This window comes from Phasianus colchicus, chromosome 2 (genome assembly GCF_987193195.1).
Source record: "Phasianus colchicus chromosome 2, bPhaCol1.hap1.1, whole genome shotgun sequence".
NCBI lineage: Eukaryota > Metazoa > Chordata > Aves > Galliformes > Phasianidae > Phasianus > Phasianus colchicus.
The window spans coordinates 12,655,108-12,671,726 of NC_143437.1; the positions used below are offsets into that span (position 1 = coordinate 12,655,108).

Below are 16,619 nucleotides of genomic sequence, written 5' to 3' on the forward strand. Positions count from 1 at the left end.
TTCTCAGAAGCGATAAAGAGCACTCGTGTTTAAAATGCACATACCTGTAAATGCCTTCCACAAGGATGATAATTTTTCTCCATGCTCTGCGGCTTCGAGGCTGGCCATATATTATTGCATCTCTCAATAACTTCTCAAGACTCTGCATATCTTCATTTAAAAACAATTAAAAGGAGAAAGGAAAATATTAGCACAGATTTTTTTGAAGAATATTGTTTTTCTTTTTTTTTTTCCCATAGAGAAAAAGACAACATTAAAAAAACATATCCTGAAGATAAAATTCCTTTATTAGCAGGCTAGAATCAATAACTGATTTAGTTTGACTGAATGCAATCTTGTGAAAAGTAGTTTCAAAAAGCTGCCCATTATGTACTCTACCTGGGAAATTTCTACAGATCTTGACATATGTTTTTATTTAAAGGGAAAATGTAACCATTTTGCTTTAGTACTGATGCTAATTGCCACCAGTTCTATATGGGCTGTTGATATTCATAACTTCTCAAGTCTTTTGAATGAAGAACCTTCATTTGCTTCCCAGCACCATAAAGGGCTTGTGAATCACAGGAACTGCTTCAGCAAAGGCTTGGATGAGGCTGCATGAAGCACATCAGGATGACAGCAAGAGAAATCCTTGCCTTCTCAGGAAGGAATGCTAGTGAAAGACTGCTGATGAGGGAGGGAGAGACAAATGGATACAAACACATAGCGTGGGTACTCTCAGTTGTTGCCAAAATGCTTGGAAATGCAGAACTGTGATACAAGGAGGCTTGGAACAATGTTAGAAACTTAGAAGATCTGAGCGTGGGTCATCTAATAAAATGCTGAAGGGAAAGGCACTGATGTTTTCAAAAACATAGAAGAGGCTAAAAAATAATAATTAAAAAAAAATCAAAGGAACAAGAGTCGGATCAAAATATAACACTCAGTGCAGAGCTGAAATGAGGGTTCTGAATGAAGTCTCTCCAGAATCAATTACTCTGGTACTTTTTGGAAATCCAAACTGACACTTCAGAATGTTTCCAAATGACATCTCAAATAACATCAAATAACAGAGACTCATAATACCCCAAGGAATGCTACAGATGAGGACAAATTGTGGGGGCTGGGAAAATCAGTGGCTTTTTTTTTTTTTTTTCCACAATATAACACCACTTCTTGAGTAATGTATCTTAATGCTGTTATTTTTGGCTGAAATGTTACAAAACTAATCTTTAATTCTCCCAGATGAGGCAAATACACCTTACCTATATTGATGTTGGTCTATAGTTTTGTTTCTGCCTGACTGTAAGCAAGCTGTTTGTACAGCACTTGTCCATCATGAATAACCAGTGATCTGAGAGATCACCAGGATAATGATCTAGATCGTTGTACCCTGGTACTTTGCCCTTTGCTGGGGTGCTGATTTCAGTGACAGATTTCTCAGGAACACCTTTGCCACTCTGCACCTTATAGCCTAATCTCTTGACCTAACAAGACCTTGCTATATCTTACAAAACACACCTGCATGATGAGTGGCCTCTTATTTCAACCGTGTAATCATTTGTACAGCTGGATGAGCTCCCAGATGGAAATGCTTTTATGAGTATTGCAATGCAGATAGCACAGTTTCCACTAGGTGGCAATAAAGGGAATAAAAGTTCCATGCTGCTTTACAAAGTGAATGTATGACCCAGCTAAACATGTTTCGTAAAAGACACTTGCTCACCTTCTCTTCTGAATAGATAAAATCTGGAAATCCTTTCTGGTTCTGAGAATTAAAGGGGTCCAAAGGATTACAGAAAGCTCAGGAGTTACAGAAATGAGGTAAGATTTTCAGTCACTAAAAGTGAAGTTTTCTCCACTGAATTTGTCTTTTTCATCAAAATGCCTGTAGGACTTTTGAAACTTCTCTCTGAATCACACAGAGTGAGACTTAATTCAGCATTCTTCTCAGTCCATATTGGGGCTAGACTTTGGGAAAGTTAGTTTGCCAAACTTCTGAACTGAAATTGTGGCTAGAAAGTTCAGTTGTTTTAACACGTCCACAGGGAAAGAAAGAGGAGAGGACAGAGAAGTAAGTAATGTATATAGCTTTTTAAAGAGCTTGTTTTATAAAAACATGGATGTGAATAGATCCCATCCAATCTAGTGTGGAAGATGAGACTGCAAAGGGAAGAACATCTCCAAGTCAGGAGATGCCTGACTTCCTGTGTGATAGTCCTGCTTGAGTTCAGGCTGAGGACATGCCTGCTCAATGGAACAGGCTATCTCATTTTGCTTTTGATGTCTCATTCTGAAAAACATGTAGGGATGACTCTCAAGCCTGCCAACATATAATTTGCTTGGATGCAAATAGATTTTACTGAACATTTCACTCTTGTTTGCAGGAAGGAAATTGGAAGGTGGAGAAAATCTATTACCTTTAATCTCTCCCCCTTGAAAACTGCTTCCCTTTTTCAAAGTAAAGATGCAGTGCTTACTGTGTTGGGACCTTCCAGACAGTGGGATATATTGAATGTCAGGAAATAAACCAGTGCAACCCCAGCTGACTTTCTTCTATCAAATTATTTGACCATTAAATATAGTTAGATTGTGAAACACTAGGGCAGGGAAATGAGTTGCACAAGTCCATCTTGAATAACCAGTTATGAGGAAAATAACTGTCCTTCCTTGTTTGACCATCACTGGCCCTGGCTCTTCAGTGGTAGAGGCAAACAACTGTTTGCCAGGCCCAGGAGGCGGGTGGCTGTAGGAAGTTCACTCGGTTAATTACTCAAAGCATAATCAAATTCATCCTTGCCTCAGTTCCCGACTTATCCCTGAAATATTGTCTGAATTTAGAAGCAAAGTTTTCCTAAGCAGGCACAGCGGATCACCTGCATTTTTAGAATTTAATATGAAATTGCATAATCCTTGTTTGGGCTCCGTGAGAGTTACTTCAATGGAAATACCACCACAAATTGCTGCTGGGTGAAAGCGAGCCTGGACCTAGCAGGCAGCGGTGTGTCATGCTGCCTTGCAGTGTAGGTGGGACTCGGGCTCCCGCAGGGCCCTGCCTTCCCACAGACATGCTGTGCCTCCCTGCAGGGAGACACGGAGTCTCCACCCCTCGTCCCCACATCGCAGTGCTGAGGACATCATCATCATTCTTTTGCGTGGGCTGAAATCCTCCTGCATGATGTCAACTGAATACATTTAATTAAAATGAAAAGGCTACTGCTACCCTTATCACAGTCCTTTCCTCCGATTTATGTCTGCCATTCTTATTTTCAGTTTCTCAGTTTGCCTTCTTGTGCAGATTCATACAGCTGCCTGCCCCTTCCCACTCTGTCCTGCACACAACCAGCCCTTTCCCCTTGTGGGCTCCTTTCCTGGTCACTGTCCTGTTGTAGGTGACAAAGTGCCTAGCTCTGATCCTATCTGTCCTTGCAAATCCCTGTAGCAAAGGGAAACCACTACAAGGGTTTCATTCATCCAAACATTACTTGTAGGACTGTAAAAGACAATTTTCATTCTAGTGAAAAACTAGACTTTGAGAATTTTCTTCCCTGGCAGAGCTCTCAATAGCAAGTGTGTCCTTGGAGGACTTTCCCTAAAATCACAGCTTGTTTTTTTTTTTTTTTTTTTTTTTTTAAATGTCAGAGGATGGGGAAGGGGAGTAGTGGTTGCTGCAGCTGTCATACAACCAAAGACAGCTCTCTCTATCCCCCAAGAAATATGTAGCTGAGAGTAAGTGAAGAGCTCATGAAAACCTCCAGCTCACACCTGGCAAGCCAGACACGGCTTTCTCAAATCAGGGAGGGCAAATGCAGACACAGCATGCTCAGAGCAGGATATTCCAGCCTTCTCACTGTGGCAGCGTCTGTATGTGTCACAGGGAAATACATGCTGAACTGGATTAGGCTGAGGTCAACTTATCTAGTGTAATAATCTTGTCTCTGATAGTAGCCAGAGGCTTCAAACAGGACAAAGCCTTAGTGGGTAAAGTGGCTTTCATCCTGCTCTGTAAGAGCTTGAAAAGTGCCCTCCCCTCTGAAATCCATGGACCGCTTATACCTCTGTAAGAAAAAAAAACCTAAAAACTAATGAACCACCTCATATAAGCCACCGCAACCACAGAAATTTTTCACTATTTCTTACCTGTTTGTTTTATTTGCTTACTTTCTTGAAGGCACACACATCTATTTTTATACTTCTTTCTTTTTCCCCTAGAGAATACATTTGCACAGAAGTATGAAGGCCCTGTGCTATTCTTTCAGTGTGAACTACAACCACTCCAGATAGCTGAATTTTCTCTACAAGGTCTCCTTGTGGCACACATATTCCAACTCCAAAGCTCTAATTTGACTGAGTGGACCAAGAAATGCCATAACTGGAATAACAGCAGCACACCTGTAGTCCAAACAGGAAATATTTTGTACGGAAACCCAGAGAGCTCACGCCTGCATGACACATATTTGTCATCAACCACCTGATCTCTGAGAACCAAAAATACCCCTCTCTGTTTTCACAACACTCTTACAAGGTGTGTGAGGAGGAGCTGGGAATGTCCCACAGTGATCCTCACTTTTCAGATGTGGATTCAAGCACCAGATTAGAGGCCAGATTTTCATCTACTTGGTTGTGTCTTGCAATTCCCTGCCTTCTTCATAGTATCACTTACTCTGATTGCATGGTGAAGTGCAAGTCCCTTGCAATGAAGGGAACTGGATTTTTTTCCCTGTGGCTTGACTTACATGTGTAGTCATGACATTCACACAGATTGCTCAAGCAATTGCAAATCTAACCCTGAAAATGTGACGGCAATTTAGTTGCTTGATGCTATGTGGGAAAAATGCAGTAGAACTAGAAAGAGCAAACAAATCCTAACTCTTGTTAGGACAGCACCTAACAGCACCTTCTTATATGAGCAAATATGAACAGAATCTATCTGGATGTAGTCAGGAACAAACTGATCCATTCACTGAATGATGCTATCTTATGCTCTCATCTCACACCACTGTAAGACCCAGAATTGCTGTGATGGAAAACCCTTGATAAAATCACAAGCTGATGAATAGTTAGATGTTTGCTTTCGCTTTTCAAGTATTACTGGAAGAGCCAAGGGATTTGGTCAAATACTTAGCCAAGAAAAAGGTAGGAGGTTTTGAAAAAGGGCTTTAAAGTATATTACATTAATAAAAAATCATCTTAGAAACAGAAAAAGAACAAAGCCAGTACTGCCACAGAGGCAGGAAGATGTCTTCATCTCATGCCCTTCTCCCTCTGTACACTGGCTGTTAGGCCGTGCTGCTGGAACCACTACATTTCAAGGGTGTAAGAGCCTCTCTTTTCTAGCTTCCTACATAGGTCACTGCCCAGGAAGTGTCAACATGGTGCCCACATCACAGCAGGGGAGATGGAAGGCAGATACTTTATGGGCAAGTGGGAACAATTTCAGCCCATTAAAAACACTACTGCGTAAATTTAAGAGTGCTCAGGTCTATGCTCTTATTTAGGGTTTTGATATCAGGCCAGATAAAATTATTCTTGGTCATTCTACGTCTGGAAAGGCACCCCATAATGCAAACTATTAACCTCATCAATTCCAACTTACATCTAGTCAGGCTTAAAGTTCCTACTATTAGGTTAAGAAATATTATCCTAAAAGAGAATTATTTCTGCTGCCAGAAGGGCTCTGCAGAAGAATATGTTGAGAATAAACAGAAAGATAAAGAAAATGGATAAATGAGTATTTATTTTTAAGCAATGAGCATCTTAGTGATGTGGCAGGTAACTGAAAGATCACTTCTGTACCTCAATTTGTTTTCACTGGCAACACAATCTAAGTGTCATTGAGTGAGGCTGGGAAAAGGCTGGGTGATGTAGGGGATAAATTTTAGAAGACCAAAGCTTCCCTTCTTGCTGTGTGAATGTCGTGAATGGGAGGTCTCAGACATTACAATGACTGTCTTCAGAAAACAGATGAGCTGTGATTCACCAGCTGGCCTCACCTGACTGCTGTGCTCTTCTTGAGGGTTGTGCTATCCTGCTGTCACCTGCTGCTAAGGTTTGACTAGGCTGGGTATGTTCACATGTGCCTCAGCAACAGCAGTGACTACAGGCTATGCTCATTCTTGGAAGGTTATGTTTCACCATACCTCCAGTGAAAGAGCCTGGTGCAAATCAGGATGAGCTGTATGAGCAAGTAACACAAGGCTCTTAATTTTGATCCTTTTAATAAGTAGCAATAACAGTAATAATAAACAGTAATAACCATAAACCCTAACCCCACTCTTCAGAGCATATTCCTGGGACCCTGGCAGAACAAAGACTAGCAACATTGCTAGTGAGAGCCACAGGAAGGAAACGTAGGCCAGGTGTTTTTGGTGACAGGAATCAAGTATTCTCCTAAATTTCTCTCACCTAGATGGCATGTAAGTATATGCCTGTGTATTTATCTCAACCCAAGCCTGTATATGCCTGCCTGTTTACAAGGAAGGGATTGATCATCCACAGTAAGGATGCAGGGCACATTCTTATATCCAAACAAAAATGGATTTACAGATCCGCATCTCATTTTTTGCTCTATTATTCACTTTAAGGTTTGAAAGCCTTCTCATACACTTTCACAGTGCAATGGTTTTGTCAAAAAAGGAGGGTTTTTTTAAGACTTAAGATTTATGCTTAGGAGAAGCATAAATGTTTAACAATTCTATCAGCTCTTGAAAAACTACTCAGAATTTTTTGGCTGAAAATTGCAATGCTTAGGAAAGCCACCCACTGACTGAAATAGAATCTAATTAACTTTTGTAAGAATATTACACATAATTAACATAATATATAGAGATTTCTTCTTTGCTAACTAATAAGTGTAATTATTTACTTTTGCATAATGACAAAGAGATCCAGTATTGCAGATTATACACTTTGAAATAAAATGATTTTCACTCTTATGGATATAGCTATGTAATAACTTTCGGAAGATGAATGTACATAAGTAACAGCTATAAATAGCAGATTTTAGTCTTTTCTGTAAAATATTTAGATCATGATTTTTTTTTTTCATAGAACACAGTTTCCTATTATGTTTTTGAAAATAATTTTTCTGTAATAGGTTGGAAAACAGAGTGGAGAGATTTACAGTGTCAAGAAAACACCATAGAAAGGGAAGTTACTGGCACACAGCTTTCATTTGTACTATATTCAAGAAGTAGCTGCTTCAGAAAATACGCTATCGCTTTGCTAAATTGTTACATAATTATTCCTCATTTTGATAATCATTTATTGTAACTGCACGAAACATTCACACCTCACTCTTCTTCCAGTGCCTTTTCTATACATACATAACCAAGGAAGTCAAAGCCAAATTATGTATGTTCTAGGCCGTTTAAAAAGAGGCTGATGTAAGCAACAAGGAATGTGTAAAGAGTCTGCTTCCCCAAGATGGAATCTAATAGCAAAAAGGTAATTTCATAATCTGCTGCCTGATTTGAAATTATACTTCGACCCTCCTACATAGAAGGCATGTATCACAACAGTGGTGCTACTGCCTGGAATCCCTTTCGTTTTCTTTAGTGTAGGGCAATCCTAGGTCTAACAGTATTAGTGTGACTTAACACAGCTTCAAAGGAGATGAGCCAACTCATGGCAGTGGACAAACCTGGCTCTGCATTTAGGAGTGAGAATGAAATGCACATTAAGCCCTAATCCTTTTCGGAATGGGATTCAGATTTACTCTTCCGCACTTTGCAGGATAATTGTTCCAGCCTCTCAACAAAGAGCCCTAGCAAAGCCTTTGGCACACTAATATTGTCCAGGTGATGCCAAGAGTCAAACTCTTTAAATGATCATTGATTTCTCTATGTGAAATGACACACATAAGTTCCCACTCCATGGAAAGGGGGGAGGTAGAGGATATTGAATTTTTCTATGACAGTGAACAGAATGATCTCAAAAAGGCAAAACATTTGACTACCTGATGCTGAAATTAACATTTCTTAATGTTCTTTAAGTGTTAACTTAAGGTGCAAAGGAACCTTTCTTTCACATCAAGTAATATGATATGCATAATGGCTTAATTCCCTTGTTTGTAAGCACAGCTGTGACAGTACTAACACAGACTGACATTTTGGGCACCTGCATATAGACAGAGGTGAGAAGAATTGTCTGGGAGGATAAGAAACACAACTGATCTAACAAAACAAATAAGCACTTGCCTAACTGAAAAGAACCCCCCAAACACAAGCTAGAAGTTTAGGTTATGTGTCCCCTTAATTCATTTCCTATACTTGTATTATACTACTCTTGGATGGATCCAGAGAGAGCAATGCTGTGTACTTCATTTCAGGTGAAACTGAGCATCCTACAAAGACAGTCTTGCTCAATTATCATTTCCATTGCAATCATTCCCCAATACACATCCTCTTTTCTCCAAAGCAAAAGGCACATAAATGTATTTCTGCACATGATTTTAAAAGCTATTAAAATTTCCTCTTTGCTGATGATGGCAGGTGACAGCTGTACCTGAAATGGATTGTATGATTTGACTTCTGCTTAAAAACGTGGACAAAATGATCCGAAGGATATTCTGGTTCTCTTTCACAAAGTGCAGGGGATTCTAGTTGGGAGCAGGCTAGTACAGCAGCCATGCCTAGAGTATCTACATGGAAGTGGGCCAAGTTGGGGCATCTTACTGTCTAATCTATGAATAATTACTTCTGTATAAACATTCTGGTTCACATGATCATTAACTCTTACATGATCTTCAGAAAATACTTCTTGTCCAAATTATGAATAGATATTAATTGCAACACCATCTTATATTATAATTATAGCATGTCTTTCATTTCAAGAGATCCTTAGGCCTGTTACAGCATATACATAATTCATTTTTGCTCACCTCAGGGCTGAACACAACACAATAATAGAAGGGACTGTATTAGTTATTAATAAAGGTAGTCAGAGCTCTTTTTTTCATTCCCCACCATTCTCTAACTTCTTAATCTCTGTTGCAATCACTGCCTGGTGGCTGCTGTGGTGATAAAAAGGAAATTTGCAAAGTAGAATAAAGGAAAAGAACAAACTCTTGTCATCAAAGCCAATCACAATGTCCCTGACTGAGACCACAGCATCATTAACTAAATAAAAGTTAAAAAGCATGAGTATTTTAAAAGATAATTATATGATTGCAAAGTTAATGTTTGGCATTAGTATGATTTCTATACTAAAATCATACCTCAAAGATTATGTGGGATGGTTATCTTAATGTAATCATCTGCATTTTGGTATTTCCCCACCTGGGAATTTGGAGAGACAGTTTCAAAGGTACACCATGTTAATGTAACTCCGCTAGAAACAGAGGCAGGAAATATAGATTATATTTTTCTAAGTATATTTGTACTGTTTTGCTATGGTGACAATAACAAAACCTTTTCAGCAGCACACATTCAGCATGTCAAAGAGACAGCAAGGAGGTTAAGTCTTGAGATTTCAAATCATGTCTCTCAGTACAACATCTAAATGTTTCTTGAACATCTCCAGGGTTGGTGACTCCACCACCTCCCTGGGCAGCCCATTCCAGTGCTTGACCACTCTTTTGGAGAAATATCTCCTAATGTCCAACCTGCATCTTCCCTGGCGCAACTTGAGGCCCTTCCCTCTCCTTGCACTACTAGTTACATGGGAGAAGAGGCTGACCCCTACCTCACTACAACCTCCCCTCAGGCATTTGTAGAAAGCGATAAGGTCACTCCTGAGCCTCCTCTTCTGCACTCTGAACAATCCCAGCTCTCTCAGCTGCTCCTTACAAGGCTTGTGCAACAGACCCTCACAGCTTTGTTGCCCTTCTCTGAACACCTTCAAAAATGAAGGTCCAACCTGATAATCCAGACCTTGCACAACAGCAAATACAATCTCATACTGCCAATTTCTCCCCCATCTGAGATCAGTCAGTGTTGAACAGTTAATCCTTGTGCCTGGATAAAAACTTGATCTGGGAATTAAAAAAAAAAAGCATGCACTAAAAGGGAACACTCCTGCCTTAGAGACAGACATGTTCACATCTCAAAACATTTCCAACTTCAATACTCACTATTATGTTTGAAGATTCTAATAGTAGCACCTGAAAGCCTTGCACCAAGAACGAGAGAAGTGTGGTTCAATTCATCACTTAGAATGAGGCAACCCTGTGGAGAAGGAGTACAGTAAGCATTTGCATGAAGTGGGAGGCTGTTTGCAACTGTGTGTGTGTGAGTGTTTCAACATACAGTTATGTCTATATATACATAAATACATACATAAATACAGCAATGCATCAATTAATGTTACACGTGAATTGGAATTTCTGAAGGAACTACTGCAAAGACAGGCAGAAACAAACTTCAGATTCTCAGAGATTCTCAGGAAGTGCATGAGATTAACATAAGGAGGACTGATACTGAAACTGAACTAAAATCTGCAGTTTGATAATTGAAATAAGATCAGGATGGATTGAGGCTGCCATTAAGATTCAAGTAGAGCCAAGCACTAGGCACAATCTTACTCTTTCTCTGGTAAATTCATATACAATTCATCTGCAGTATATGTTTCACTGATAAACTCAGTTGAAAACTTTCTTTATAGAATTTAAAAAATGGAGGAAAAACAATTTTGTGTGCTATATCAACAAGAGCCAAGATTCACAGTTGAATTCAAGCTGGAGCCCTAATTTAGCTCTGTCTTCTATTGTATATATTACGTTGTGACATTTCACTATCCAGTACAAGGATGACACAGTATTAGCTAAATAAATATTATTAGGAAAAATGGACTGTGCCTAGGACTGGAGGTATCCACACAATTCTGCTTAAAGACTGATATAACAGTAAGAGTTAGATATGTGCATCGTGACAAGATAATATAGATTTAATTATAAGGAAAATTTAGGAATAAATCTCCCAAATATAGGACAACTACACAATATCTGCAATACATAACACCTTATAACAATATGTAATATTAGAATATACTAAGTAGTTATATTCTACACAATACAGTAATAACTTCATGTCATTTGTACCTAAATATCCCACCTCTAACAAAGGCCTGCGTCTCCACATGAGGCCAGCTAACTAAGGGATAAACATTTTAGAGCTAAGTGAGAGAAAATTATTTTATGCTGCTGTGCATGTCTGCAATTTCATAAATTTATCTCTATTAGTTTTTAACTGTTTCTTTGGACATTTCTGGACTATTTTTCCAGCACCATAGTAGATTGAAGTTCATATCCTCAGTGGCTGAACATTTACTCCAGCCCAATCATTGCATACATTTAAGTTAGAAATCGCTTGTAAAAGCTGGATTCTTTCTCAATAGTGAGGAAATTACTTCACCTCTAGCCAGGTTATTTAGAAGCATCTTGAACATACACCATGTGGTGAATTCATTCCACCTCCATCAAAGGGGAAATAATGTTTCGCATTTGCCTGAATTGGAGAGAACAATTTTCCTAGCTAACATCCTGGTATATGAACAAGTTGGAGCTCGTGATGAATGGGATTATATATTTTCATGTCTTTGCATCATAGTACTCCAATGGTACTCCAAATTAGAGATGAGATTCCTTCAGAATCAAACAAGAACCAAACTTTTGTCACACGGCCTCATCTTTAGACTTGCATTTGCTGCCAGCCTTCTTTGCAAGGGCTGGCCAAAGATCCATTCATCAGAAATGCTGAAAGCTGTTTTGCCTTTCTGATATCAAGCTTTTTCCTTCAACTGAGCCTTTCCATTTAATACATGCTCAGAATACTGCAACAGTTGTTAAAACAACTAACAAACAATAGTTCTGTGTGTTTCATCAGGAAGTACTCACCTTTCCAACAAGTGCTGGAATATTCATTGAATTTGTTGCAAATCCCATGCCGAACACCATAGCATCTTCCACACCTAGGAACTTGGCCACAAGATTCTCTAGTTCTACATGCTTGTCTAGGGTCCCTGCAGAAACAAACACAGGCAATCTTATTAGACTGTGAAAATTTTAATTCTAAGGACATAAAACATTCGAAAGCACAAGTCAGGCAATCTGTCATTAAGCCAAATTGCTTTTTTTTTTGTCTTTTTTTTTTTTTTTTTAGTTCTATTGAAGTTTTTCCATTTCTATCTAGTATCCTGTATGTGTGGGATAAAACAAGAAAAAGGAAGGATGCAAATCAGCTATAACTAATGCTAGCAAATACTGTTGCTGTTAAAATAGGAAAAACTAAGTTTCTGTTTCCCATAGCAACAACTTTTGATGTAGATTATCCTGAAGAGTCATTTCTTGCTTCTGCCTTTGCTAGTACTACCCTGGTAAGGAACGAGATGACCTTTTTATGTGTAGGACAAACATGTTAGGCACTTTTTAGTTCTTTCTGAATGAGAAAGCAGAAGATGACAACAACAAAGTTCTTCAGTTTTTCTCCTGAATGTCTGTATGTATGAGTACAAAATCCTTAATTATAATATTTTATGGACTGACAAATGAAAGCTTTCTCCATCCTGTTAGACTATGGATAATAGAAGTTAAGCTAAGCTCCACTACTGTTAACTATGTTCTTTCCTCCCCCGCATCAGCCAAACTTAAGTGCCAAGGCTACACTAAGAGCCTTCCTTACTGGAAGTAATTTGTCTAATATTACTATCAGGAGTCTCCAAACAAATAAGGTGCTCCAGATGAGCAACAAAAGCAATATCTTTGTTCACTAAGTCACAAAGGAGAACAACAAAACACAAAAGAGGATAAACAAAAGAGTAGTGTTAAGAGATGACAAATAACTTTGAACAGTAATAAATCATCTCTATTTGCCAACTCTCTAGTTTTTGTTTTCCTCGCTGTGCACTGTGTACCAAGGCTGAGGGAATTCTTACAAGATGATCTGTGGGGAAGAAAAGAGAATAAGCTGTGGCTTCTAACAGTATTTCCCCTATGAATAAGGCTCCAAGCAGAGAACAGAAGAAAAAAATCAAAGTTTACCTCATGCCTTACTTGAGTTGCACATACTGATGTCACAATAATATAGGCAACGTGGATTACAATTAACTGGAACAGGAATTCAGTGTTTAGGGTGATAGGCAAAGGGCAAAAAAATGGAAGAAAGCAGAAGTTTGGCTAGAGTGTCCTGACAATGATTTTGAGTCAGGAAGATGATCTTATCCTTACCATGGAGGTAAGCTCATTAAAAATAAAAAGAAATCAAAATGACAATACAGTTTTAGCAGCAGCACTAACTCAGCTGTTGCAGTGAGGTAGTTCTTTTGTTAGTTCTTTTATATAGAACTATTTTACATTATATTCACTAAATATCTTGAATCTCCAGTAGATGTGAGTAGACTGTGCATGAAAGTCTTGGAGGGCAGCTACTTTTTTGCATTTGTAGATTCCAAGATGCACACGGATACATGCTAGCCCTGAATACAACTTAGCAGCTCAGCTCCGTGAAATACAAAAACAGTATTTCAGATTGAGCTGCCAGCTGGACAGGTCAAAATAGCATATGTGAAGCTCCTTCTTTTGACTTGTAAGCCCAATAGGTCTTGGTATATTTCCATAGTTATCTCTGTGTTGGTTTTTTTGTTTTGTTTTTTGTTTTCAGTCTTGAGCTTGGTTACAGCAGTCATTGATATCTGAGATATCTAGTCAATTGCCACAGTGCTCCTTGCAGATATTATTTTGTCACTTCACTGCTATGGTCACATACAGAGAAGATGTAGTCTGAAAAGAAAGCTTGAAGCCAACCACATATTGTGACAGACTGAATTAGGTTTGTGAAAGCACAAGAAAAAAAAAATCAGCATTTGCTTTGCAAGGCAGTGATTTTAAAACATGAAAACATTGTCCCTGACTCTTCCAGGAGTAAATCTTACACTGCTGGGGTGGAGTTAGTTAAATTGTATTTTCAGATTGCAATGTAGGTATTCTGTTTTTGCAAATAAGAAGAGCCTGACCCATGACAAATTATTCTCTTCAAGCATCTATTAGATAGGAATACCACACTTTTGACCCTTTTCAAATGACTTTATGATGATGAAGAATCAGATCTCTGAAAGTAACCTATTCTTTCTTATCTACTAATCCTAACAGTGAATGTGGATGATGATGCATATCACTATTGCTTACAAATACTCGCCTGAAAATTAGAATCAATAAGGATTTGTTTTGCAAAACCAAAACCTGAACAGCAAGTATTTGCAATATCATCCCTGGGGTTTTATTACTTGAATTATAATGGCAATATGGTAGGTGGTAGGCGAGGTGTCGGAGGAGCAATATGATACACATCAGTACTGACAGTGGGAGGTTAGTGACAGCCATATGTATTAGGAAGAGTAGAATTGATAAAGCACACTAGCTTGTACTTTCTCAACTTCACAGTAAGATGGGTATTTATTTAAAGAGTGTTGTGATTATTTAACCTCATCAGAAGATTTCTCCAGCATGGATCAATCTGTAGGCAAAGTATAAACCACAGTTACATCACAACACTTTCTGCTGGTGGGAAAAAAAGGAATAGTAAATAACAAATCCCCTCCTTATCAAATGCTGACCCAGTTTCCTTCCTTAGCTGCATTCTGGGGACAGGGAACATGAAGTAATCTTTGTCGTGGCAGACTTTCATAGACTTAGCCACATTGTTGTCAGAGTCTTGTCAGTCTACTAGATACACAAAGCTTGAAAATTCCAACAAACCATGCAGTTTAGTTTTGACACTTCCTTCAGCTTAGACAAAATGGGTAATGACACTGTTTGCCCAACGAAGTCTTTTAGGTTCTTACATGCTAATGACATATACTGATTGAAATGCAAACATTGGCAACAATGTCTTTTATTGTTAATTTTAAATTTTGAAAGGAATAAAGGAAAATACCTGTTTGCTTCAAGTAAAACCAAAGCTAGATGAGTAAACTGATACAAACAACAAGCAACTGAAAGAAAAAAACCTGATTTTTGTAAAAGTGACTTCCACAACAACTGGTGATCTTGATGTAACTTGCCAATGTGAGTAAGAACCATCACTCTGAGTAAATGATGGTTTGTCAGAGGTACTTTTAAACTGGGTGTGGAACAAAATAAGTCACCTGAAGATCCCTGCCCAATTGGAAACTTAAGGTCACCAACTCTATTAAGATGTTTGTCAGAGATAATACTACTGAGACACATACACACTTTTAGAAAGGAATATTAAATGAGTGATTACTAGAAGGATGAAGAAAGAAAAGATGTAGAAACTGTACTGCTTTTTCGTGTCACTCTACAAGAATGGATGATCCAGATGGTACCACAGTCCCACTGAGTCTGCAAGAGGAGCAAAGCCTAAACTCCTACCGCGATACATAGTGATCAAAAAGAGGGAGAGAATCACATAGTAATGTCATGCAGATGCCTCATTTAACACTGCATGTGCGCAAAAGAGCCTCTAAACAAGTGGGTTTTGAGGAAGCATTTGAATAAAGGAAATGTTCATGCTTTCTAAATGTTGCCATCTGCTGACAGGACTTTCAAAGAAAAAAAAAATACTTCAGGTATCACAGATTTAATAACATACCCATGTTATTTAATGATTCTCAGAAAAGAGTAGGTGGATTTTTACAAAACTTCCAGTTTAGTTTGGATTGTCTAGTTTTGTTTGATTTTGTTCCCTTTATAAAACTACACAGCTAAAATTTACAGCTGAATCCCAGCCTTAATAACATCAAGGCATGGATGCAGCATCTTAGGGGGGGTATAAGAAAGAAGGGGACAGACTGTTTAGCAGTGTCTGTTGGGACAGGACAAGGGGAAATGATTTCAAACTAAAAGCAGACAGATTTAGATTGGACATAAGGAAGAAGATTTTTTTACAGACAGGGTTGGGAGACACTGGAACAGGTAGCCCAGAGACGTGGTGGATGATGTCCCATCCCTCAAGACATCCAAGGTCAGGTTGGACAGGGCTCTGAGTAGGTATTTCTGATCATTGCAGGGCAGATGTCTAAATGACCTTTAAAGGTTATATGATTATATGATTTTAAGTGTTTAAATATCTGTATGTATATAGAGAATTTGGAATATATTGGTAAGTTAGCATGTATATACTTGAGATCTTTTATGTTTTACACTGTTTACTTCTGACACCTCGTTTAATCTGTCAGAAGTCGAGTTGTTTGGAGGTTTTTGATCATAAGTTGGATAAGTTATTTGTGAGAGGCTAGGCTAAAAAGGGAAAACAATGTTAGCAGAAGATAGAAAGAAGGAAAATTCCTCTCATTAACTGCTTCCTGATGTATGCTTTCTCCTATCAGAAAGCCAAGTTTGCACAACAGACACACATAGTTTTTGTTTATGCAACTGTATTTTCTTTCCTTAAGCTCTCATTTAGAAACTTATAGGAACTTTAACACTTTCTCCAAGAACCATCTAGTTATTTGTTCACAGTTTAAAATGGCCCTTGCCCTTATTAAAGCTACAAATTGATATAAAAGAATGGAAAGACAAATTACTATTTTTTATCTTCTCAAATCTGCTGCTAGAAGTTCATATTAGGCCTTAAAACCTAGCAGAAGGATATGAAGAGGATGAAGTTACTTTTGCAATTTAATTGTTGGCACATTTTCAGATTTGCTTTTTAGCAATCATATAATCAAATAACAAAAATCCTCAA

At 38.3% G+C, this 16,619-nt stretch overlaps 1 protein-coding gene across 8 annotated transcripts in view; it reads right to left on the reverse strand.

Annotated features, from left to right (window-relative positions):
• The window catches only part of SPTLC3 (serine palmitoyltransferase long chain base subunit 3), a 293,417-nt gene that overhangs the window by 28,109 nt on the left and 248,689 nt on the right, over positions 1–16,619 (reverse strand). For all 8 annotated transcript variants that reach the window (XM_090134807.1, XM_090134808.1, XM_031598140.2 and 5 more), the window contains 3 exons: positions 11,813–11,937; positions 10,052–10,145; positions 45–150 (listed from right to left, as the gene is read on the reverse strand). In XM_090134807.1, coding sequence (XP_089990933.1) covers positions 45–150; positions 10,052–10,145; positions 11,813–11,937 — 325 coding nt within the window. The remainder of the gene's footprint in view (positions 1–44; positions 151–10,051; positions 10,146–11,812; positions 11,938–16,619) is intronic.